Raw genomic sequence first — 25,098 nt, forward strand, 5'->3', positions numbered from 1 at the left:
GGTTGAGTCAGTACTTGGGTGACTTAGGTCAGTCTGTCAAACTGAGCCTGAGAAACCTGGGTGTTGTATTTGATAAAGACATGTCTCTTGTTCAACACTGTAGAAAACTGACCAGAAACTGTTTCCTTCAACTGAGAAAAATCTCTAAACTTAGGAAAATGCTGTCACAACATGATCTGGAGCTTGTAATCCATGCGTTTGTTTCTTCTCGTCTGGACTATTGTAACAGTTTGTTTTCATGTCTTAACAAGAAGGAGCTGTCTCGCCTGCAGTTGATTCAGAACTCTGCAGCGAGAATTCTGACCTGCTCTAGTAGAAGAACTCACATTTCTCCGGTCCTTAAAACTCTTCACTGGCTTCCAGTTTCTTTCAGGATCAACTTTAAAATTCTGGTTCTTACTTTCAGAGCTATTCATGGTCAGGCTCCTCCTTACATCACTGATCTGATCCAGCCTTACACCCCAGCTCGGGCTCTGAGGTCTGTGGATCAGAATCTACTTATGGTTCCACGCACACGGCTCAGGACCAGAGGAGAGAAATCTTTTCAGGCTGTTGCTCCTAAGCTTTGGAACAATCTTCCTCTCTCTTTGCGCTTGATGGAGTCTACTGACTCCTTTAAGAAACATCTTAAGACGTTTCTATTTGTTCAGGCTTTTCCTTGAATTTCTCGAACTCCTGTGTTGTTCTCGGTGTTGTCTTGATCTTTGAAGTATGTACTGTTTTGAGTATTGTTTTGATTGTTAAAGCGCTTTGTGACCCTGGTCTCGAAAAGCGCTATATAAATATATATTACTTACTTACTTACTTACTTACATTTACTTTTTCTTAATAGAATATATTTGAATACATAGCCTTTTAAATTAAATATAAAAATGTTGGTAAAATTGGTTGCATACCAACATTTCTGTATTGAAGTTAGAAGGCTCTAAGTTCAAATATTATTGAAAATTATATATATACAGTATATATATAAAATCAAACTTTTAGAAAAAAATAAATAAACATTGAACTATTGAATTAAACTATTCAATATTCTGATGTCACTTAAATATCCTTATGTGTAACTTTGATGTAGAGGCAGTCAATTATTATCATAAAAATGTTGCATATTAAAAGGAAAACAAATTAAAATAAAAGTAGATAAAAAACACACTGATAGATTGTGATTTTTTTATTGCCAATGTTTGGAACATAACACTCGGTTGAAGTGAGTCCACTCGACCAAAAGCGAAACGCTGCACCTCAGCTTTCATAATAATAATAATAATAATAATAATAATAATAATAAGACCAGTAACTGAGCGGGAGGCAGGATTCGTGCAGTCGTCCCTCGCTTTCCAGTGACCTTAAATAATCTCTCATGAACTATCAAATGTACCTCCAAGAATCTAGCAGCTGCTGTTAAAATCTACTTTAAAATAACTTACAACTCATGCGACTCAACTGCGAGGGAAGAAGCTGCTTCCTGGACTTTGGTCAACGTTAACTTTTATATTTATTAAACCTCTGACAACATCTCGTAAGCTGATAGCAAAATATACAAACCAAGATGAAATACCCTTTTTTAATATCCCATAAACAGTATAAATATTCCACTATTGAAACTACTCTAAAGCAATGACGAACATAACAAAATACATATATTTCTCTGGCTTCTGATTGGTCCAAGGACGATACAAAATTAGGTGTTGCTACTCAATGATTGGTCTGGATTACAAATGGGATGTTTTGGCACTAAGGTGGACAGGAGTCTGTCTCTCTGCAGGTGGCGCCGGCGCTCCACGTGAGTCCAGATGTGGAGCTTGTGTTGCGTCTCTCTTATAAGGCCTCAAACTCGTCGATCCTCTGCTTGGTGTTGCCCTGTCGGATCTGTCTCAGGGTCTTGTACTTGTCTCGGCCGACCCGCACGTTCTCCGAGTGCAGCAGGTCGTTCTGCGTGTTCTTGGAGTCGTCGCGCGCTTGAGCCAGTTCAGAGGTCAGAGCCTGGCGGAGAAGAGACGGGTCAGGGTCACAGGAGACCACCAGGAGTTATTAAGAGATCATCATCAAGGTATTTTTAATAAATTCTCACTGCGATATATATATTGTTTTATTTTAAAAGTAGAAGCTCAAATATGACTAAACTATAACCATTTTCTGAAGGATGATAATTGACATAATAAATACAAAATATATAAATATACTAGTAAATATATAAATAAATAAAACTGTGGAAATAAAAATGAATATTTTTTTATCTTTATTTAAAAAGTAGAAACGTTATATAATCCAAATGTCAAATATGACTAAACTATAACTATCTGAAGGATGATAAATAACATTATAAATACAAAATATATAAATACACTGGTAAATATATAAATAAATAATAAGTATAAAAATGTGGAAATAAATATATATATATATATATATTTTCTGTGTATATATATACTTTTCTTTCTACACATTTATATATATAGGGTAATTTTAGGATAATTTGTACATGTAATTGATTTATGTTATTATTTATATTAAACATGTATTTACTTATACATTTAGCTTTTTATTAATTTCCATTATTCTTTTAATTATTTCTTATTATTTAATTATTATTTTAATTCTTCAATTAGCTTTTTTTTTTAAATATATTTTGCAGAGTGACCTAGTACAACTTAATTAAAGTTTAAATGTATAAATACATCAATTATATATATAAAACATTAATTAGTTCGTATAAAGTCCCTAAAATGATCTGATAAACGGGTCATAAGAAGTTCTGATCCATGGTCTGGTCTCACCTTGAGCTGCTTCTGGACCCGCTCGTTCTTCTCGGCTTCAGTCAGACGGTCCTCCTCGTTGCGGTGGTCGTTGATGCCTTCGAAGTGCAGGTCGGCGCTGTGCGTGCTGGTGTTCTCCTCGCTGTCGCTGTTGTTGTCGTCCATCAGGTCGTCCACGGGCGGCGGCGGCGGGGGGAGAGGTGTGGGCACCAGCATGGCCATGTGTAGCTCCTCCTTGGTCTTGATGAGGTCGTCCTGAGCCTCGCGGGCCTGCAGGGACCAGAGTGATGATGAGGGGGGGATGGAGATGAGGGGGGTTTGAATGGGGTCCAGGCGGTCTCACCTTCAGCTGCCACGTGACGGCCTCCTCTTCTTTCAGCTTCCTGGCCTCCTCCAGGACGTGGATCTTGGCCGTGTGTTCCTGCAGCTCTGCAGCCTGACAACACAAACACATTTTTTATCTCAGGGTCAAGGTGAACCGATGGCCCAAAAACAAATGTGTTTGTGGTATCCCTTGTTCTGTCTCTGGCTCAAGGTGAATATAGATTTCAATAAAAAAATCATTCAACATTTGAAATATTAAATTCAACTCTTAAATATTCTGATGCCGCTGATATACTTCCATACACATGGTCTATGAGATGAGAAGATACAACACAACTTGACTGATCGGAGTCTTATCCAGTTCTCAGACCCTCAACTGGTTTCCTACATTTCATAGATTCAGCTCCAGTTAAACTGGAGTCAGACAGCAGTACTACTGCAGGGGTGGTAGCTGGACCTGATGTAGCTGGACCTGATGTAGCTGGACCTGATGTAGCTGGACCTGATGTGGCTGGACCTGATGTAGCTGGACCTGATCTAGCTGGATCTGATGTAGCTGGACCTGATGAAGCTGGACCTGATGTAGCTGGACCTGATGTAGCTGGACCTGATGTAGCTGGACCTGATGTAGCCGGACCTGATCTAGCTGGACCTGATGTAGCTGGACCTGATGAAGCTGGACCTGATAGAGCTGGACCTGGTGTAGCTGGACCTTATGTAGCTAAACCTGATGTAGCTAAACCTGATGTAGCTGGACCTGATACAGCTGGACCTGAGGTAGCTAAACCTGAGGTGGGTGGTCTGTGGCGGCTCAGCTTCTAAGAGGCAGTGTTGCTGAAGGAACCGGGTGTGGTCCGGCCAGACGCTACAATGTGCTTTTGTCAGGTCCAGCTGCAGCCTGGCACCGCTCGGCTCCTGGTACCGTGAGTAACACACTCACACAATCATTTTAATGGTGGACCCACTGAAACACAACTGTGGCTGTTGACAACAGTGGTCCCCAAACTGTTATTAGCATTATGGTAAGTTGTATTTGTAATTCAATGTGGAAACATTGCTCTAAACCAGAACCAGAATCTGAGATACTGTCGTTCAACCAGAGGTTATGAATGTCATCAATGAAACTGTCACAACTTTGAAGGACTGACCAGCTGTTCCCGGCTCTTCTTCTGGCTCTCGGCCTGTCGCGCCAGCTCCTCTTTGGCCAGCAGGGCGGCCTGACGCTCCGCCTCCAGACGAGCGGCCTCTTCCTCCGCCCTCTTCCTGCCCTGGTCCAGCATGATGGCCCTCTCACGCTGGTCCTTCAGGTCTACAGGAGCAGAGTCAGTATGGATCAGCGCCATTACAATGACCTTGGCTGAGAGGGTTAATTTGTATTTTATGAAAAACAGTTTCTAAATTAATTAAGTGTGTGAGACTCTACTTCTACATTCATCGTGCATTTTAAATTCAATATTATCAGATAATATAATATAATACTTTTCATATTGAATTTAAATATTTTTTTCAAAATGTAATCATATTTTTTTACATAGATATTTTAATTCAAATAATATATTTGATGTCAAGTAAGATATTAAAATAGTAAATTTAAACATAAAAAAAACAATCCCTCAACATAGAAATAATTAAATCTAATCATTGAAAAAATTATTAAATGCTAATTAATTATAACATTTGAAATGATACATTTAACCACGTAATAATCTGATGAAAATAATAACAGATTTTTCGATGTTTCCACTCATAAAAAATACTATTTGTAGAGACAGTAAATGTTCACTGGCTCTGGTTAAAGACGAGGTTACAACAAACTCACACAGTTTCTCTTTGTGTTACTAATGTGCTACACAAACGTCCAAATAAACACAGTTCAATAAAACGAATACTAGACTCCAATAGTGACTGGTTGAGTTGTTCATTATTTACAAGAGAGGAAGCCGTGAACTAGTAAAACAGAGTCTTTCATGACACACTTCCTCTCAGAGGGTTAGCGTTTGTTAGCAGAGCTTCAGTGAAACTGACCGTGACACAGAAACTGGTCGGACGAGAAAACGCACAACTGTTTTGTTTTACTGGTTTGAACAGTGAAGGCATGAGACTCACAGCGTCTGAGATTCAGTGTCTTTCTTATTTGTAGCCTCACGCTACACAACGAACACTGGTTTATGACTTTCATTTTTTATTAGTCTTATCAGGATATTGACAGTTTAAATGTGGAAACTCTTAATTATTTATTGAAATCTTGCTTTTTTTGGTGTTTAATTAATTTTTGGAATACTTTCATATATTCATATTTATATTGAAAGGTTGCATTTTCTATAATACATATTTATAATATCATTTAAAAAATAGTATATTTTAAAATGAATTCATTTATATTTACAAATTGAGTTTCATATTTTCTTTCAAATAATTAAATTCAATATTTGTTTCTCCTTTTAAATGCATTATAGATATTCTGGTATAGATTTGAGGCAAGGGACACCCTGGAAAGTTGACCAGACCATCACAGGACAAACTGCTGCAGAAACATTCAACTAAAAATGACAAAACCGCTCTCAGGAATCTTCTCACCTTTCTCTGCCTTCTTAGTCTGCTCCTCAAACTGGTAGAGCTTCATCATCAGCTCCTGTTTCTCTCGCTCCATCATGTCCTTCTCCCTCTCCACCGCCTCCCTCGCCTTCTTCTCGTTCTCCAGCCGGGCTCTACAGATAACACACACATGTCATCAGGACACAAATCAGCCGACACACACTCGTTACCGCCAACAGAACACACGCGAGAAGACAAAAGCTGCGGAGATCTTGTCACGGCTTCTAGATTTATGAAGCTCTGTGTTGCATGAGAGGAAAATCCAGTGGCATTTGGATCTGTGGTTCTGACACTCGGAACCAAAGTGAAGACTCACATGAAGCAGTAATACTACAGGAAAGACAATTAAAAAAGTCATAATAATCTTCTGACCCGACCCGTTATTACGACCCGTTCATTTCAAGATGATTTTTTTTAAACAAAATGTATAAAAACAAGTTCCCTCCACTGTCAAAATGTGAGTCGAAGAAACCCATTTGATAAAAGATGATCTTAATTATTGTAGAATGGCGATTTAATAATTAATAAACATAAAATGTTAAAGTTAACAAAAAATATCTGCCTTTTCTCTTTTTATTTAATTAAAGGAAATAATGTATTACTAGTCAAGATATTACACTGAACGATTTATAAGAAGAAAATCTATGTAGATTAAATATATCTTAACAAGAGTGGACAAGCAAAGAAATTTTAATTTAACTCAGTTTTCATGCTCAAATAAACTACTTTCAGATTTGGACTTTTCTCATCCTGAAACACAGATTCAAATGGATCTTCTCACTGATGACGCCTCTTAAATCTTTATCATATTTATGAATGTACCATCTATTTCATATCTGTTCGTAAATGTCCACATTGATGACGTCAATGGAACTTCATCTGCATCTTCATTACGGATGCGAGACCTGGACCGGGGCCCGGACTGACCACGCTCAGCTTCTGTATGTGACCCGACGACTGTTGCATCAGCGTGTTTGAACAGCTGGACCGGACGGACGGTCGAGTCGAGGGTCAACATTCATTCACTTTCACTTCAGCTCATTCAGGAAGAGCCCGTTTCCCAGACAGGAAGTCGACTGCAGGACATTTTAATGACATCCTATGATTTATTTTGTATCTATTATTGTATTAACTCTAAATATAACTACGGTAAATAATTAAAGATTTATACACATTTCATTGGTATGCATGGGTTTGTAATACATCTAGACCAGGGTCACAAGGCGCTTTAACGATCAAAAACAATATACAGTTAAAATATATACTTTAAAAGGTCAAGACACATAAGACAAACACAGGAGTCCCAGAAAATCAGGGGAAAGCCTGCAGGAATAAAACTGTCTTAAGATGTTACTTGAAGGAATAAGTAGATCAATCAAACACAGAGGAAGGAGGAGTCTGACCATGAAAAGCTCTGAAAGTAAGAACCAGTGAAGAGTTTTAAGGATCGGAGAAATGTGAGTTCTTCTACTAAAGCGGGTCAGAATTCTCGCTGCAGAGTTTTGTATTGACTGCAGGCGAGACAGATCCTTCTAGTTTAGACAAAAAAATAAACTGTTACAATAGTCCAAATGAGAAGAAACAAACACATGGATTACAAGCTCAAGATCATGCTGTGACATCATTTTCCTAAATATAGAGATTTTTCTCAGTTAAAGGAACAGTTTCTGGTCAGTTTTCTGCAGTGTTGAGATAGTACTTTGTGCGACGTCATCACAACTAAGAGCTTCAACTCTTGCAACAAATAAAAGTCACACCTCTCCTGCTGCTTGACCTGCTTATCCTCGCGGGCCTGCGTCTTCATCTGCTGCACCTCGATGGTGTCGGGTTTGCGGCGTCGCATGTACAGCTCGTGGTTCCCCATACAGAGCTGCAGGATACGCTTGTTGATGCGCAGTCTCGGGGCGTAGAAAACAAAATCCTGAAACGTCAAAACAGCTCAGATGAATAACCTTAAATAACCGAGGAAACTCCGAGCTGACTGTTGGATTCACTCACCGGAGACTTTTTGTCTATGGGCTTGATGATGAACTTCTTGTCGCTGAAGGAGATGTTTCTGATCTCGCTCCAGGGGAAGCCGATCTTTGGCGTCAACCTGGAAGACACCAAGACACGAATGGTAACTTAGAGATAGTAGTAGCCTTAGCTGAGTTTTAATTGGGAAAAAAAGACCAAATTTTCTCCTAGAAAGTCATATGAGAATGTGACTTTTTCACATTTTGAGATGATGTTTCAGTCAAGTTCACTCACAAATAATGAAGTAGTGAAAATGAGTAAAACACAAACTTTATAGGGGACCATGTTGTAGCTCCTTTTTGCAGGTTGTGCCATTTTATTGTGAACGTTTTTACCTGTAGGTTGATCCATGAAAATAATGCCATCATTAAAGCGGTCCATGGTGTAAATAAGGTTTTCGAATCCCTGGCCTAAAGAAGTATATCCGTGCCATCGGAATATTCAATGGTTGAATTAAACGTTTCTTATATTTATTTTTATTCATTGAATCTGACGATTTCTATATTGAAATGTTAAATTTGCCTAAAATTGAATAATCCAGTTAAATAATTATTATTCTAAAAGGTTTCTTTTTTAATAATGAATTACAAAATTGGAATAATCTTAAAACGCATTGATTATTTTTAAACATTGAGTTTGATATTCCAATTCATAATTTGCACTATTTTAATAACTATGTTATATCCAATTTAAAAAACTAAAAATGAAAAAATATATATATTCAGTTTAGTAAATAGATTCTTTAATTCTAATTCTTTAAATCTTTCACATGCGTTTGGTGGAGCTCGGGTTGTGGAATGACGATCTGTTGCCAACGTTTCTTGAAACAAAGTCGCAACATAAACAGCGACGGGCGGATTGTGTCGTAATCTGGCCGCGCAGCCGTCGCCTCACAGAGAAACTAAGTATCTGCTGCACTGACTGAACTGGATTTTTACTTAATTACTGTCAGTGACACATGCCCGAGGAAGGAGAGAACAATGCAGACCTTATATCAGCTCTTCAATACCACCAAAGGTGGGTTTCTTTGGGATTTCACATATTTAGGGAAGAGAATGCTGGACTTGCCCACAAATATCTCCCTGGTTCGTCTATGAAGGAAAATCTAAAACATGGATAGATAGAACTAGAACGTGGAACTGGGGCCATAACAGAAGACAGACAACGATGTGGCCTGGTCTGATGTAGTATGATAATGGTGACCCGTGTCTTTTATAAAGCGAGATCCGAATCTGAATCGAAAACAGTTTCTCTGTTACGCTTTTGTCTGTGTCACGTGAATCAGTCGGAATATAACTCTATAAATCCAAACTGTAGTTTTGCCACTACATATGAAATATTACTTTACAATGCTATATTTTATTGAATTTTATTTCATTCATGTTATAATGAATCCACCACAAGAAAACATGTGTTGTTTTGAACCATACTGGCGAAAAACATTTTCTGATTTTGATCCTCCACACATTTCCTGGAGACGAAATCAGGAGCACATGTGGCCAAGAAACATTAAGAGTTAAACCTGCTCCGGATTACTTCTGTGCTGCACTGTGGGCCAGCTGTCCTCATTTGAGCAGGCGAGAGAGAGACACACAGTTGTAGGTAAGAGGAACATTCTTAAGTGTCACACAGCTTGAAAAACCAGTCCGTGTAACCATGGCAACAGTCGAGGACAATGTGGAGGAGAGGCAGCAGATCCCAGGCAGCACAAAGACTCACACAAGGACAGAAGTGGGTTTTTTGTTTGCTTGAAGTGGAAATCACAGCAACAGTTTGGATTTAAACGAGTTGCATAATTTACTCTCAATCCTAAAGTTAGGACTTCGAAGTCGGTGCAGTGAACTGGAGGATTCTGACGTTGGGGTCGCTGACTGGGAGGCGAGTCACCTGCGACAGTGATCAGTGACCTCACAGATGAGGTCATCGACCCCGGGCCACACTCCAGAAGGCAGACAGTAGTCGACTTTCAAACATCCCAAGATCAATAAACCGCTTTTCCTCAAAATGTTTGGACGCTTTCCTGACCTACCTAGTCAATACAATCACAACTTTGACCTCAGGAAACCAAAGAGGTGTGTGTGTGTGTAATATCGAAGCAGAGAAAAAGCATAGAGTAAAGATAAACGCATAAAGCTGACTAAGCAACATTAAGAACCCTTAGCAACAATATTTTCTGTCTATCAGCAATTTTGTGAGGCTCCGCCAAAAAAACATTTGTCCTTACTTGTCGTCCTTCTCATAGATGTTGAGCCCTAGAGCGTCGACTCCCAGCCACAGTTCTGTTCCCTTTTTGTTCTTGATGTCGAAGTAGTTGACTCCGTACATCTCCAGGTCCTGAGCGATCTTCAGGTACTCCAACATGGCGTCCTCCCTGGGTCAGCCATCACAGGTTAGCAATGGAAATCAATGAGAGAGGACATTGATTATGGATGGACTCACTTCAGCATTCCGTGGTGCTCCTCGTGCCAGACCTGAATCCTCTCCTCCCACTGTTCTCTGGATAACTTGTGCTGCTCCTGGACTCTGTCAGAAAAAACACATTTAAAAGTTTATTTATTGGATAATAAATGATAAAAGGTCTAGAAACGTAGAGTAGCTACATGAGCATCAGTGTTGTCTGATCGAGTAAAACTAGAAAAGCATTGAGGCAGTTCATACCACTGCCAAGAAGCCCATTTTCATGTAAAACACAGGACAAATCAACAACACAAATGGTTGGGCACAAGAGCAGCAGAAGTAAAAAGCCACAAAAATCAGTGACAAATCATTCAAAACCTTCTTTGATCCGGGGAAAACTGCTGATCAATGAAATCAAAATTGCATTTAATAATTCTGAAATTTGAGGAAAGTATTTATTTAGCAGTATTGAAGATTGTCTAGAACCTTCTCTCAGGCACTTTTTCAAGGAGTCATTGTTAAATGTCGCACACCCTCTTACTAGGGAAACCACCTCCAGCTTGGTTTGACACTCGCTTGACTCTGTTCCAGAATCCCATGCAAGTCTGTAGCGATGTTTCATTCATGTGAGCCCATCAACCCCCAGAGACCTCAGCATGCAGATCCCATCGATCCCTGCGGCTTTTCCATCGGAGTTTTTAGTGACTTCTGCTAAGTTAAAAGTTGTCTTAAAAGAGAGCCAACCCTGCTTTGTTTTGTAGGATATGAAACATTATCCTTCTCTGACTGACTGTGCCTACATAGGCAGAAAAGAAAATGAAACATTACATAAAAACACTTTTCTCTCTTTGAGTTATTGGAGGCTAGTTTTGGCATATAATACATCAGTGTTTAATCAAGAAAACTACCTCATAAGATAATCTATTAATCAAAGTTTTGTTACATTCATTCCTGTTTCAAATAAATAATTTGTGAGGAATATTTTCATTCCATATTTCATAAAATATCTTAACTACATCTCTGACGGACACCAATTGTCAGTTATAAAGAACATTTCTTTGATTTTAATTCACTCATTAGTTTTAAAATTTGAATTTGAAATTCTATTAAGGAATAACTTCATGCATCAAGTCATGTCATTAACATTTTGTAGAAACTGTATTTTTTATTTTGTTTATTAATTGATTATTTATGTATATATTTTTTGCGCATTTTGTCTTTAAAACACTGGTAATAAAAGTGTCTGATTCTGATTAAATACAACTCAAACTGGTACCAAATTAATGTCATTTATAGAGGTACGTTACCTGTGATGGTACTACACATTTCCTTCTGTAAAGTTGTATAGAAATACTTTCTTACAGTATTGAACCTGGTTATCTTGTGCACATTACTCCTACAAATGTGAATGAAAAGAACGTGTCAGGTCAAATAAGTGTTTTTTTAAACATATAAACAAAAGAGTGAAGTTAGGAAAGAATGTCTTTGTTTATTTTTCCAAGAGCAAGTATTTAAGTTTGTTGAAGTCATAGTCTGTCTTTATGCTTTATATAAAAATAAATAAAATACAATTTGTTTTGTGATGCAAATAATCACTTTCCTTGTATTTTCACTTTTCCAGAGAGATGTTTTTATTATTAATAAAGAAATATGTTAAACTCTATTTACAATGTTGATTTTCCACCTCTATAGTTAGTTTTAATAAAACCAGTTGTCCTTTTGTGGCGAAGGGGAATGTTGCAGGCAGCTGCCTTAAAAAAGTAACTTTTAATCCAATTTAGTTACTTAATCAAGTAATCAGTAAAGTAAGTTACTTTTTCAATGCGTAATCAGTCATCCGATTTTTTGTCATGGTTACTATGGCAACACTGGTTGTAGTTGTATACTTTCCAGTATTATTCACATTCTTTAAGTCCGCTTGCTGGAAAAGAGGACGTTTTCTGACAAAGGTTCAAGAGTCTTTGCCAGTATTTTGGTTTTGATGTGCTTTGAATTGATTTGATGGGTCATTTGTGTGTGATATAGAACTGTCTGGTGGGCCAGATCTTTCTGGTGAACCAGGAGTGTCTCACCTGTGTGGTAGAAGGCGCTCAGACAGCAGGTACCCTGGTCTGTGGACATCTTTGATGTAGTCGCAGAACTTGGCCTGGACAGAGTAGGAAGCCAGCAGCACGGCTGTTTCTGGAGGACAGTAGACCTCGTCGCTCAGGATTCCCTCTTTGACCTGCAGGAAGAAGAGCTTCTGGGTGATGTCCTGGATCAGCTCCTCGCTCACGTCTTCGGGGAAGAATTTAGCCCGAAACTTAAATTGCCGTGGGTTCTCTTTCTTTACGTCCTGAGATGACACCTGGAGTTTAGACACAGAGGAGAATTTGAGTTATCACTGGATCATTGAACAAGAAAATCAATGCATCAAGTGTCAAGAACCAATGGTTGGTCATGGGAGAAACAAAGGTTAGAGCAAAGAGTCTATTTTCAACATTTTCGATACCACAAGAACAAAAATAAATACCCAAAAATTAAAATTAAATTAAATTAAAAAATAACACATTTTCTTTTGTTTTTTAAACTGTTAAAAAAGAAACCGCAACTAGCAGTTGTGGTATCAATACTTTTTTTTAAAGTCACAGCACAAAATGTTTCACTTTTGCATGTTTGTATGAGATTCAGGCTACAAAGGGTGGAGCTCATTCAAAAACAGGATGTTGGAATAAACTGTAATAACTCCAGGTTTTCACAATGTGCTTCTTCCTCTTATCTATAATTCAGGAACCAGCTTGTCTTTTTGGAGAATGGACCTTAACTGGGCGAGGAATATTCTAGGTTTAGCCTTTGTTATCTGCTGTGGTCGCATTACAGAGGCGACCGTGGCGGATGTCCAAAGATCTTTGGATTTGAATCTAGCAGAACTTTTTAAAGCCACAAAAGGAAAACTTTGTCTAAATCAAAGCTGTTGTTTGAGCCAGAGAGCCATGACGAAGAATCGTTTAAAAAATAAATCCATCCAATGGACGGATCTTGACTTGGAGTCCATGTTTTGAGAACAAGGAGTCCAGGTAGCTACTGTTCGCTGGTGTGAGGAGAACACCTGAGGCAGTAACGGTTCAAGAAAAGGTCACCTCTTAACAAATAATCCCACTCCAGCTGATTAACATCCATGAATCGAGAGAGGCGGAAGTTAAGAGCTTCAAAGCGACTTGCCGTGCGGAGAGTGAAAGGCCGAGGTCAAATATGGAGAATGGGAACTTATTGTTATGGCGGAGCTACTGATTGACTGAAGGACAAACACTGGAAAGGCTCTGGTGCACATTCTTTCTCTTTTGTATATTATATCTGGATTCATCTGAGGCGGAGCTCCATGCAGTTATGAAATACACGGGGGACGTGTCACATGAGTTCCAGAAAATGTTCATATCAACGAACTGTAACCAGAACGCTATAAAAAACCTGCTCAACTATGATCTGTTGCGTCTCGAGGATGTTAAGTGATCATTACTATCTTAAATAAAGTGTATCAGAAAGAATGCCGCGAGATAATAAGATTTTTTAAAATTCAATACACATAATTGCTACATTTGTTGTTTACCAAACCAACAGATTATAGATTACGTAGCCAAACAATTATGGACTCATTAGGCGGTATATCAGTTCCATTTAGAATATTGAACGGTTAAATTTAACATTTCAAATGTTGAAACTTATCATCCGAAATATTTTAAAGGAATCTTAAATACACTTAATGGCTCGACTGTTGAAGGCTTAATGTTCACCCGAGTGGTTCACGTGACCAGCAGAAGCAAATTCCATTCCAATTAATAATGTAAAAGTTGATTTAAGAGTTGATTTTTACCTTCTTGTCCAGTTTTAACCATGTGTAATATCCTTTTGAATCCATATACTGTAGTCCAAAGTACCAGACTTCACGTAGGCCAATGGTTTTGACCACCTGTGGAAGAAAATAATGAGACATTTAATGAAAAAATGAATCTCACGGTTGAATTGAGGAACAATTGCAGTTTCTTTTATACAAAGCTAATTCAGTTAAAACAGACAAATCAATTTAACAGAAACACATTTCTTCTTTCTTACAGCACTAGAAGATGAACTTACACACAAAAAACACTGACAACATTTCTCCAAACCATGTTAATGGATCACTTTTGGATGTCTTAGTAGGATTGTGAAAACGTCCTTCATTGATTTACAAACAGCAAAGCCTGGAGGCGAAACACGTGGCGATGATTCCAAGTATCATTCTTGAATTCTAAATGTCATAATTGAATCACTAAATGATTTTAACATTTTTCACTGATGTTGATTCCCATTATCTTTCACATTTTGGCACTCATCTTTCTCAATAAATAAAAACAAGTTTCAACATATTGGTCAGGAAATAAAGCACTGTTAAGACCAATGAAGAAATTACTGCACAAGGACCTCATAAGGTTCAGAAGGTTCGGCTGCTTTGATTTGCAGAGAGAGTACTTGAGAGTTGAGCCTTGTTGACAAAAAGTGAAAGTTTGAATTCCACAGAGACCAGATTTAATGAGAGAAGTAAATGTGTAAAGACAGGTACGTCAAGATTAATATTACCATAATATCTGGAATTAACTCAAGTTTTCACCGGATTCTAAAAAGAAAGCTCAACATCAGTGTAGTTTTCTGCAACCACCCAGTGGGGCGGGTCATTTTGGACCTGCTTGCTGCTACATTCCTCATCGTTTCACTGCAGGTATGCAGCCTGGATGTGGTTTTAAAGTCAACAGAAGAGCGGCATGGACACAACTCTGCCCTCAAAGATAACCTTTACAGCCGAGCGATGCATTTTAAATCAAAATGCAGAAGCTGAAAGAGAGCGGTCCGACCCGTGGGAGCGCAGGTGAATAGCTTTTGATTCAGGAAGCTTTTCTAATGGACTGTATTGAGTTCGACAACAAACACTGGAAAGGGCCTGAAATAAGAGAGCACACCAGCTCACCTGCACTGAAACACATAAGGCCAGGGAGCACAACAAGCCCTTTCATTATGCTTTTCGCCTCTGGAGTCCGCAGAGAGACGGAACAGACTACTTCAGATACTTGAATGTTCTCTGGGGGGTTCAAGCTACAGGGAAGTGGCAAAACTTTGCACAGAGAAGCAACTTTTTTTGACATGCTGCTTGTTTGGTTAGACGCCATTCATTCCAGTCACATGCTAGATGCTTCTCTCTTCCAACATCATTCAAGTTACAGTAGTTTTTCAGACTACAAGATGCAACCCATTATAATCGTTCATAATGTCTTGTGATTGGTCAATTTGGGGCGTCTTTATACCTTTAACAACCAAATTATGTTGTAGCACAGTATCTATTAATACTATTTGTTACTCCGCCAGCCCCTATTGGTCAGAGTATTATGACTGAGCCTCACAGAGTGATACTATCAAGCCTTAAGGGGCCCTGTGGAGTGATACTACGGAGCCTTGGGTGATAGTACTAGAATGAATACATAAGGAACGTGAAAACACCTTGAACAAGAGAGTACAGTGAGCACGACCTCTGGTTGCCACTAATAGCTGCAGCCTCACTTTAAAAGACCAGGTCAAAACGTATACAGAGGGTAAAAGGCACAGGCCTGACACTGGGTCTGAACCATGATGTGAGAAAGACCAATCTGCAGAGTAAACAGAAAGTACACCAGCTTCGCACAGAAGGCAAACGAGCACCATGCACAGATTTGCATTTGAGGAATTAATGCAAATTCAGACGAGGCCAACGGTCCACTTTTCATGGCGTAACCATGTCCGTCTACCACGCAGTTAGCCATGTGCAGGAAACAAGGTTTAATCGGGCATATAAATAATCTTGGAATTTATCACACTGGCTGTATTTTACACAGTCAATTATATATAAATACATGTATGCAGAGTTGAGGCCGCACCAAGATGAACTTAGTAGTTCTCATACAACTGTTTTCATATTCTGATCTGAGGAGCACTGAGATGCTTCCAGTCTTAACAGCAGTGGCATTTAATACCTTATTTGTAACTGTAACAGCGTTTTCTTTTTAATGAATCCTCCCTCAAGCTTATTCTCAGCTCAAATTTAAGGGGCAATATACACACATGTGTAAGTTAAAGAGAGGAAAACATCCATAATGGTCTATAATAAGCGCCCTCTTCCTGCTGGGAACAATCAAAACATTAACACCAACAGTTGCAATAGAAGCCTGGGGTGGTCTAGAGAGTGAAAGTCTCTCTTCGGTTACTGCAGCTTCTGCGGCGAGAGCGAGGAATGCCACCAGGCTGAAAAAGCATTACTCACCCGAGGGCTGGATAACACTCCTAAATATGAGCAGAAACTGTTTTACATGCAGTATAACTAGGAGTTTATTTTAGCTGCTTATTTAATAAGATCATTACTTTAGTATAGATGTCAAGACTGTGTAAGACAGCAGCATTTATTAGTTTTCTGATTATTCCCTCATGAGGTCACCGGGAACTAAAACTATCTCAGCTACTCGGTGCAAAAGGCAGGGGAATTGTTACAATCCGATCGAGGGGCACACATATTTAATTCATGCAGAAAATTCTTTGTTCATTTTGATATTTACTATAACAGTCAAAACAGCAACTCTCGACATTAGAATATTCAATAGACAACGTACCAAGACGGTAATTTAGATAAGTCAACATTTCGCTGAATGTCTGACACTTATTTATTAAGTTTTATGTCTTTTGAGATGCAATCTGAGAGAGATTTCGAGACCACCTTACGCCGGAGAGGATGAGGTCATGCATGTTTTCACCAACATCTCCTGGTTTTCGGGGATTGGTTAAGCAACAGGAATGAGAACCACCACCTCTGAATTAAGTTTATTTCCACTGAGTTATCTTGTAGCAATGTCAAGTTTGGAAACCCTTGTTCAAACCACTTTACAGTCGATGCTTGGAAACCTTTGACTGGACTATATAACAAGTAAAGCGCTTGAAACTTCATACTACAAACTTAAATCAGCTTTTTCTAAACTCTGACAGGAAGAGAACTGGAATCAAAGCATGAAGACTGAAATATTCTCCACAGCTGATAAGAAGGGTGGCTCCCCAACAGGCGTAATCCATGCATCTACCTACAACAGCTATTGAAAAACGGGTTCTGCAGGAAGTGGCTGAAACAATGTTCTTCCTCCCTCATCGCCGTCATTTAGCCTCAGACGAGATCACGTTAATGACATGTCATCTACATCTGGGCTGAAGGAAAATGAAGCCATAACTAAATGGAGTTAGACTAAATAATGAGAAGGTCTTGGGTTGTTCTGGATCGACACCGGGACACACACATAGGGAAAATATAGAGATGAGAGAAATTTGACTGAATTTTTTTTTTTAAAAGCGTTTACTAAACTTTAACAACACATAATTACAAAGAAAATTATTGTTTTTTTGCTTTTTGTTGACAAAAAAGAACGTTGTTTCTGTACACAACCATAAATTATGCCCTGATTAGATCATTGAGATGTTTGGTCTTCGTAATTGGGTCAAATGCCTGCACCATTTTGTGACGTAATGACACTTTAAAAACGCTACATGAGAACACAATTTGCTGGATTTATGTTGTTCCTATTTAAGATTGAAGAATAGTAGTTGTGGGTCAAATCAAAAGTTGATTGAAGATTTTAGATATATGTCTATGTATGTGTTGACACAAGTTTTATTTTTGAGATACCAAAAAGAAATGTGACTCATCAAAAGTCAATATTAGTTTTTCTGCAGTTAAAATGGTTTGCTATTTTTTAGAATTTAGCTACATACTTAAATATGTCAGAATGTTCATGGATAACCCATGCGAAAGTTAAAAGAGAAAAACCAGGTCAAGGTATAACCTTTCACACAGACCACTCAACATTCTTGATCTGACCCAAAATTAGAAGTCGGGGGTGAAAGAACGGCGCGCTAACATGCTAAAGTTGGACAGTAGCTGACACTGCTGCCTTGTTTGTTCCTCATGTTTTGAGGGGTGGAAAGTCCACAGGCTGTGCTAAATCACACACTGGTGTAGGTTTGACTCGTTTCATGTTCATTATGGTGCAGCATTCTTGAAAACTCGGACCATTACATCAACAGAAACAATTGAAAATAAATAAGAAATAAAATGTTTTGGGGGGGGTTGGACAGTTAATGTTGTTCCAGTTAGAATAACAGAGCGATAAAACCTTTCGTGACAGCAAGACAACACAAATGCACAATAAAGTACTGCATGTGGAAGCAAAATACAGCAAATATATGGCATATTATATATTTAAATGTTGTTTTAAACATTTAGGACTTCACAGTAGCTTTGTTTTTTAAAATAATGAGCACCTTTGCTATTATGTCCTTGATGTACTTGTAATCATTTAAAGTAATATTATTGCATATAATAACATGATTAGGGTTTTTTTTCTCTATTTTCTAAATCTTCTATTCCAAGTGATTTCTTTGCCAGCCAGACCTAGGATTGAGTCTTCAGGGTTACAGAGACATTTTTTAAATCACATTTTCAGTTTCATTTACTAATGAGAATTTTGACTGAAGTTTTCTTGTGCACTGTAGTTGGTTAGCATGGAAGCACAGCTGAAGCGTACCTGGTCAAACAGCTGCTTGCCAGTGGTGCTGGGCTGGATGGCGAACTCCAGCTCAGCGTCCATGGTGGTGACGCGAACATTGACCTGAAGAGAGAAAAAAGTTGGGTTAAAGAAAACTCCTCATAGGTTTAGGACTTTGGAAAATAAAAAGTGTGTATGTGGTGAGGGGAGGGGGGTTATATGCAGAGCAAACACAAGGGACTGTGTACACATGTGTTTTCTATGAGCCAGATTGTAGAAAGTCGGGATTAAAAACCCTCAAATTAAGCTCGACACGTTACAGAAGCTGATGATGAAGCCGCATTTTCCACAACACTGAGGACTATTCTGAAAAGACAAGGATTACGTTGTTGAGCTATGTACACATCCAGAGGTAAAACATGATTAAAATAATGATACCCAATATTCAAACTACCACAAACATCACCACTGATCTTCCCGGAGGAAGAATAGAGTATGACGTCAAACGTGCGATGAGGACAGGTTGAGTAATCAGGGAATGGCGAGTGAACTTCACACAAAAGCTGCGGGGACAACGCACCAATATTTACAATGGCGGCTTTGAGTGCAATACGGTGAAGTCATTTTTTTTCCTTTTATCCCTGTGGGTTCCAATGTCTGTGGTATTTGCGGGGGGTGGGGGGGGGGGGTGACTGCACACAGGCTCTCAGAGTTGACTGAATTTATTAACATGCATTGAAAGGCGCACAAAGAGGACAGTAGCGCTGCTGACAGAAACGTCCAGAGATATCTTTCAGTTCTACGACATCGTGAACCACATGCATGATCGATGACACATCAAAAGTCAGAGATAAAGTGGAGATTGACAACTTCCCAAATCATTTAGGTTTAGGTGTGTTCACATTAGTCACACATGGACTAGAGTTAGTTTCCAGCCTTTCATATTAGGTAAGGTAGAACTTTATTGATCCCTCAGAAGGTCTCCTTCGGGAAATTGTTTATCTCAATGTATGAGCACAAATGTTCATACTTTTGTTATTACAGTTTAAAATTGGCTTAGAAAATTATAATGTGTTTTTTTCTTTTTTTATCTGAATAAGACTCAAATCATAACAAGACAGTTAAGGATAATTAAATGTAAAAACAAGATTTGCAATATGTCTAATTCCTGTCTGGGAACATTTTAACCATCACAAGAAACTGATTATTAGTTAACTATTAGTCACGCCAACCTTACTTACTGTGTTTAAATGTAACTCGATGCCACGTTGACAAAATACTAGGTTTAGATTTACATTAACACTTCTCTCGTTATGAGTTTATATGCAAATGTAAAGCATATGGGGAAAATATAAATCAGGAAAAACAAAAAAGACTTTTCATGAGATAATATAAAACAGTTGTGTTGCCAAAACGTATGTGTTGTGTACGCCTTGAGCCATCTGTGTGGATCTCAGGCCTATTTTGTTTTCATTTAACTACACAACAATGTGTCAGTATAAAAATCACTAATTCATTTGATTTTCATTCATAAATACTCTTATTTATGTTTTGAATTTTTTGCAATGATGGAATGATTCCAATTTGAAAACCAAAAGTACAAATAGGCAATAGTAGGAGATTATGGCCCCTAAAGCAGGGGGGTCAAACTCACTGACAAAAGGCGCCAAAATCTTTACGCTATCCAAGTCAGAGGTTGAGTCTTATTTTGAAATTCATTGTTTGAGTCTCAAATGATCTCAATTATATCTGCGTTTTCCGTCCTTCACCAAAATAATTCCTTTACTCTTTTTGTCGACATCCATGATCGCTACCGGTACGTGGATTTCGAGGAAACCATAGCACAGGCCACACAATATCAATTGGGTGAATGGATTTGGCTCCTGGGACACGACAGATGTGCCATAAACCCCCAGAATATGAAATGTGGTGGAATAAATTATGAATTTCTGTTTCTCTCTTTTTTTTTTAAAGCGGCTCCTTTTTGTACATAACTACTCAATTATTAATAGATATAATTATGATTATCTTTATTATAAGAAATCTAATCAATAAAAAGGAAGAAATATTAACCACACTCATTGATCATTTTAATCACAACAACTTCATTTCATTGATTGTCGAATAATCCACCAACCTTCAGGTTCCTTTCACGACTCTAACTTTAAAGTAAATGGTAAACCAACACATGTGCAAACAATTAACAGCAAACGTGAAAGTTACAACCACTTCTAGTCGAAGTGGAATCAATTAAATTGAAAAGGGAAGTTCTGCATTCAAAACACAGCGAAACAAAGCTTCCTTTCAGCTGCTGAATCCTGGCAGGCCTTCATCATCCTCGACGTCGACTGCATACTAGAGCAGCCAGATTACCTTAATCTACCTTAACTGGGGCAGAAAGTAAGAAAGAGTCCTTCTGAAAGTTCCCCTCTCCCCCCCCGGGTATTTTTTAAGACCGGAACATGTGAACGTGGAGCAGAAACTGCTGGCTGAGTGATATCCGATCTCAAACCCGAGTCCTTCGACAGAACCTCACAATAAACTGAGGCCATTCAGTGCGGTAAAGAAAACATGACACATTGGGCTAAAAATACTCTGGGCCAGTAGACTGAGGTACACAATGAGCAAATTCACTGAAAAGGAAAGCGTTTCTAGAAAACTGTAGACGCTGGACTCATTTGAGTAATAACTGACTCAGTAGCGGTGCAAAGGTTCCCTCCGCAGATTTTTTTTTTTACCCACTTTAGGGAAGAAACAAAACAGTAACTAAGAAACAACCAGTGACCTGATCTCCATGGCAACAAAGACCAAGCAGAGGAGACAGCTAGACCATAGTGTATTCTTTTAAACAGATGCCATCTTCTCAGATATTTCTAGAGGAGCAACTTAGTTCTTGAAGCAGGAATATGTTCCTCTGGATCTGTAGCAAAACCTTTTGACTATTTCACCTCAAACACTATAGAAACACAATCAAACTTTTTTCCTGATACCATTTTCTGAACAATTATCAATCTTTACGATTCCTATTTCACGAGATCGATACTAAAAAGAAAATGACATTGTACAAATCTTGAGTGAAAATCTTCAGCTTAGGGGAATTTTAACTCCAAGCTTTTCTCTTACAGAAAAAAATACGTAAAAAATGGTTTCCAGTGCGAAATAAATCTTGCTAAGAAATGACGAATTAATCTGATGTTCACTGCCTTTGTTACTACATCAGTTTTGTTTTTCAGAAAGATTTGCATATTTGTTTTAAACACACGTGTGTAGCAAAACTTTGGCTCTGAAAAACAAAGCATATTTCGATACTTTGTACTACAGAACATTTTGGTTGGCGACACAAAAGAACCAAAGTTCGACACCGAGCCCTGAGGAGTCACAACTTCGTGTCTTGCTAAAGCGATCCCAGCGTCACCGTATCAAGAACCAACTGCATCAGAGATGATATACGCATCGACTACTGTGCTCAGCAACACATTAAGTGGTCTTTTGCCTCACCTTTTTGGGGTCTTTTTTAAAGTAAGTTGATTATTTATTCATTCAACTTTCCACACACACCTTACTTATGGTGCCAACAAACCATTGAACTCCCAGGATGCCTTTTCTACACCCTGGTCTATTTAGTTTGATACTCACCATGTCAAAAGTGACAGTTGTGATTGGTTGGTTGGTTGACATAAAGCATTATGGAAGCTGCTCAGATAATGGTTACTCACAAGGTGGTTGAGAGTGATGGCATCTGATGTGTGACGTTAATAAATGAAGTTTTTTTTTTAAAACATTGTCCATCTAGTTGTCGTTATTATGAATCATTTTGTGTTGTTAAAATGATGGCGTGTATTAACTGTGTGAGTATGGCGAAAAGCCAATGACAGTTTGGGATAGGTTTAGGCGGGATTATGAGATATTTATCCTATTGTTAATTTCCCATTAATATAAATGTAAACTGCATTTTAATCCAGGGTCTCCTGCTCTCTTGCCATAATCTCACAGACTGATCATCACTAGGTAGCACCTGACCTATCAATTGTAAGTTAGAAGTACTTAAAAAGAAGGTAAGAAGTAAAAAAGGTTTTTGGCCAAAAAAAAAGGTTTAACTGATCTGTGATGAATCATTATGTAATAGATGAATAATCCATCCATCCTGATTCTGGTGAGTCAGACCAAGTATATCGAAGGTGTGATTGAAAAAAATCAATTATTCAAACGAACAAATGTGAAACCGAAGAACTGGACCTGAGTCTGGAAACACCTGTCACCACGCCTCGCACGGCTGTGTCACCGTAGGGAGAGACAACTTTGTGACGGTGTGTCATTTGGATTCGTGAAACGTGAGTCACTGCGGCGCAGGAGTCCTCACTCCTCCCTGAAATCTGCTCCGGCGTCCAGACATCTTTGTGCTGAACCAACAGTCTCAGTTGTAAAAATATTTCAAGATGCCTTTGTCTGAGCCCAGAGACGTGCAGTCACCCTTACAAAACGAATCTACTCATGGAGTTTGATTGGTTTATATTTCAATAGTTTTTTAATAAATGAATTTCCTATTTATAAATATTTATTTTCTGGCTGCAATTACACAGTCCGCTTGATGGCAGCAATTATGAGGTTCTCCGCAGCCAAAGGGACAATCAAATCCTGCAAGATCCCTGCAATGACTGTGGACGAGAGGATACAGTCGACTCCAGCAGTGTTTAAAGCAGATTTCTGGATATGTTTTGGTTTCAAAACCAATGAAAGCAGTCACGACTTCGTGAAGAGTCATGTGGTCTGTAAATTCTGCAACACAGTCTCAGGCAATACTACAAATATATCCTTGTTACTACAGTATCACAATATATCTTAATGTTTTCACCGTACCGAGATACTCACTAGATACTTGCCAATAGAAAACCCTCAATATGACTCGCACTTCCTGTCAAAACCCTGTTTGTGGTCTGTAAAAAAAATATTTTCAAGACCAATCCTACATATCTTTCTAGTAACAACATCAGAACATTACACCTATTTTACTCAGAACCAATGTAAATGACAGGAAAACACTGCCAGAGCAGCTGCCAAATCCATTCTGAATTTTCGGAAGTAATACGCTACATCCCACCTTGATGTGACAACTTTTAATTTCTACTTCTACTTTATCTGCTTCCTGTACAAAGACAAAGTTCCCTTTTTTAACATGTACTGGGTCCTCCTTATCCCAGAACACACCAGACAGAAGTTCATGTCAGAGTGTCAGACTGTGGTCGACCCTGCCTCAAGTCACAAGGACGCAGACAGAAAAACACCACCGTATCAACGGGGGTGATAAGGACTTAAAAAAGACTGCTACTGTTAGATGGTGATGATGTCATTTCCATCAGCGACTCTCATGACAACCGAGAGGCCATTCTAAACAAACCCACAACACCTTTTACTGACGCTGGCCACGGCCTGCTCTCCTCACAATACTCGCCTCTGTTCAAGTCTGCCCACAGGTTTTCATTATTCTCTCTATCTGAACGAGAAGGAAATTAAAAACTCCAGGAGTGGAATCACAGCAGTGGTTTTTCTCAACCGTGGAAACGCGCATGACTCGTCATCACGGAGAGAACATTCCCAACCCATTTTCCATCCTGGTGCTAAACATACACATGTGAAGATTTGCCTGCCGGAGTTTTCCAGGGTGAGCATGTGCCATAGGACTGTTTGTAATAGCCGGGGTGGGGCACTGAGTGGTAATTAAAATCCATAAAACCTGTTTCAATTATACCCAATAGCTATTTTCTTTTTCTTTCTAATAAAGTACAGAGAATATTTTTAATTAAAATGAATTAAAACCTTTTTTTAAAAAGATGTGTCAAGATGTTATTTTAACAGATATCTATTTGTTGTTTATGATTTAAAATCATTATCATTTAAACTAGTCTTTTCTTATTATTAGACAGACAGTGTGATTTTAAGGCATATGTTTTAATATTAAAAAACACATATAATTCATTCAATCTGTATTTAGCTATCATAATCTATCATTCAACCTAAAAAAGCAAAAACACAAGAAAAATATATAAAATCTGAATATTACTCACCGCTTTGGGCATTTTCTCTCCTTTTGTTGACTCTATAAACGCTAAAAACCTTGTGTGTCCAAAACAGCGACTGTCCTCCCAGTTCCTGTCAAGGGAAAAAGAGGAGAAACAAGTTCGGTTCACTTGTTTCGGTACTTTGAGCGTCTGAGACGATGACACTCCTGTAGGCAGCCGTCAAATACGGGTTGTTAGACCACACCGCAGCGGAAACTCAACGCGGACTCTTCAAAGTAAAGGCAAACCCACCTTTCAAAAACGAACTTCTTAAAAGGAAGGATGGATAATTGAATCACACATTATATATTGTATATACTATAGCTATTGTCAGGGATAAATAGCCTTTAATAATGGGAACTTGAACTTAAAAGTAATTTTATACTTTTTTTT

General features: G+C 38.5%; 1 protein-coding gene across 1 annotated transcript; it reads right to left on the reverse strand.

The window, feature by feature from the left end:
• Positions 1 to 1,156: 1,156 nt before the first annotated feature.
• ezrb (ezrin b) lies at positions 1,157 to 24,856 on the reverse strand. Its single transcript, XM_087805024.1, has 13 exons — positions 24,712 to 24,856; positions 18,689 to 18,772; positions 13,939 to 14,034; positions 12,161 to 12,435; positions 10,131 to 10,214; positions 9,916 to 10,062; positions 7,674 to 7,770; positions 7,433 to 7,596; positions 5,658 to 5,788; positions 4,229 to 4,389; positions 3,100 to 3,192; positions 2,778 to 3,026; positions 1,157 to 1,983 (listed from the first exon to the last, which is right to left on the reverse strand). Exons 1-13 carry the CDS (start codon positions 24,721 to 24,723, stop codon positions 1,819 to 1,821), a joined length of 1,758 nt encoding a protein of 585 aa, XP_087661150.1. The 5' UTR covers positions 24,724 to 24,856; the 3' UTR covers positions 1,157 to 1,818.
• Positions 24,857 to 25,098: the final 242 nt, after the last annotated feature.

The sequence above is a fragment of the Callionymus lyra genome, chromosome 13, assembly GCF_982586985.1.
Source record: "Callionymus lyra chromosome 13, fCalLyr1.hap1.1, whole genome shotgun sequence".
NCBI lineage: Eukaryota > Metazoa > Chordata > Actinopteri > Syngnathiformes > Callionymidae > Callionymus > Callionymus lyra.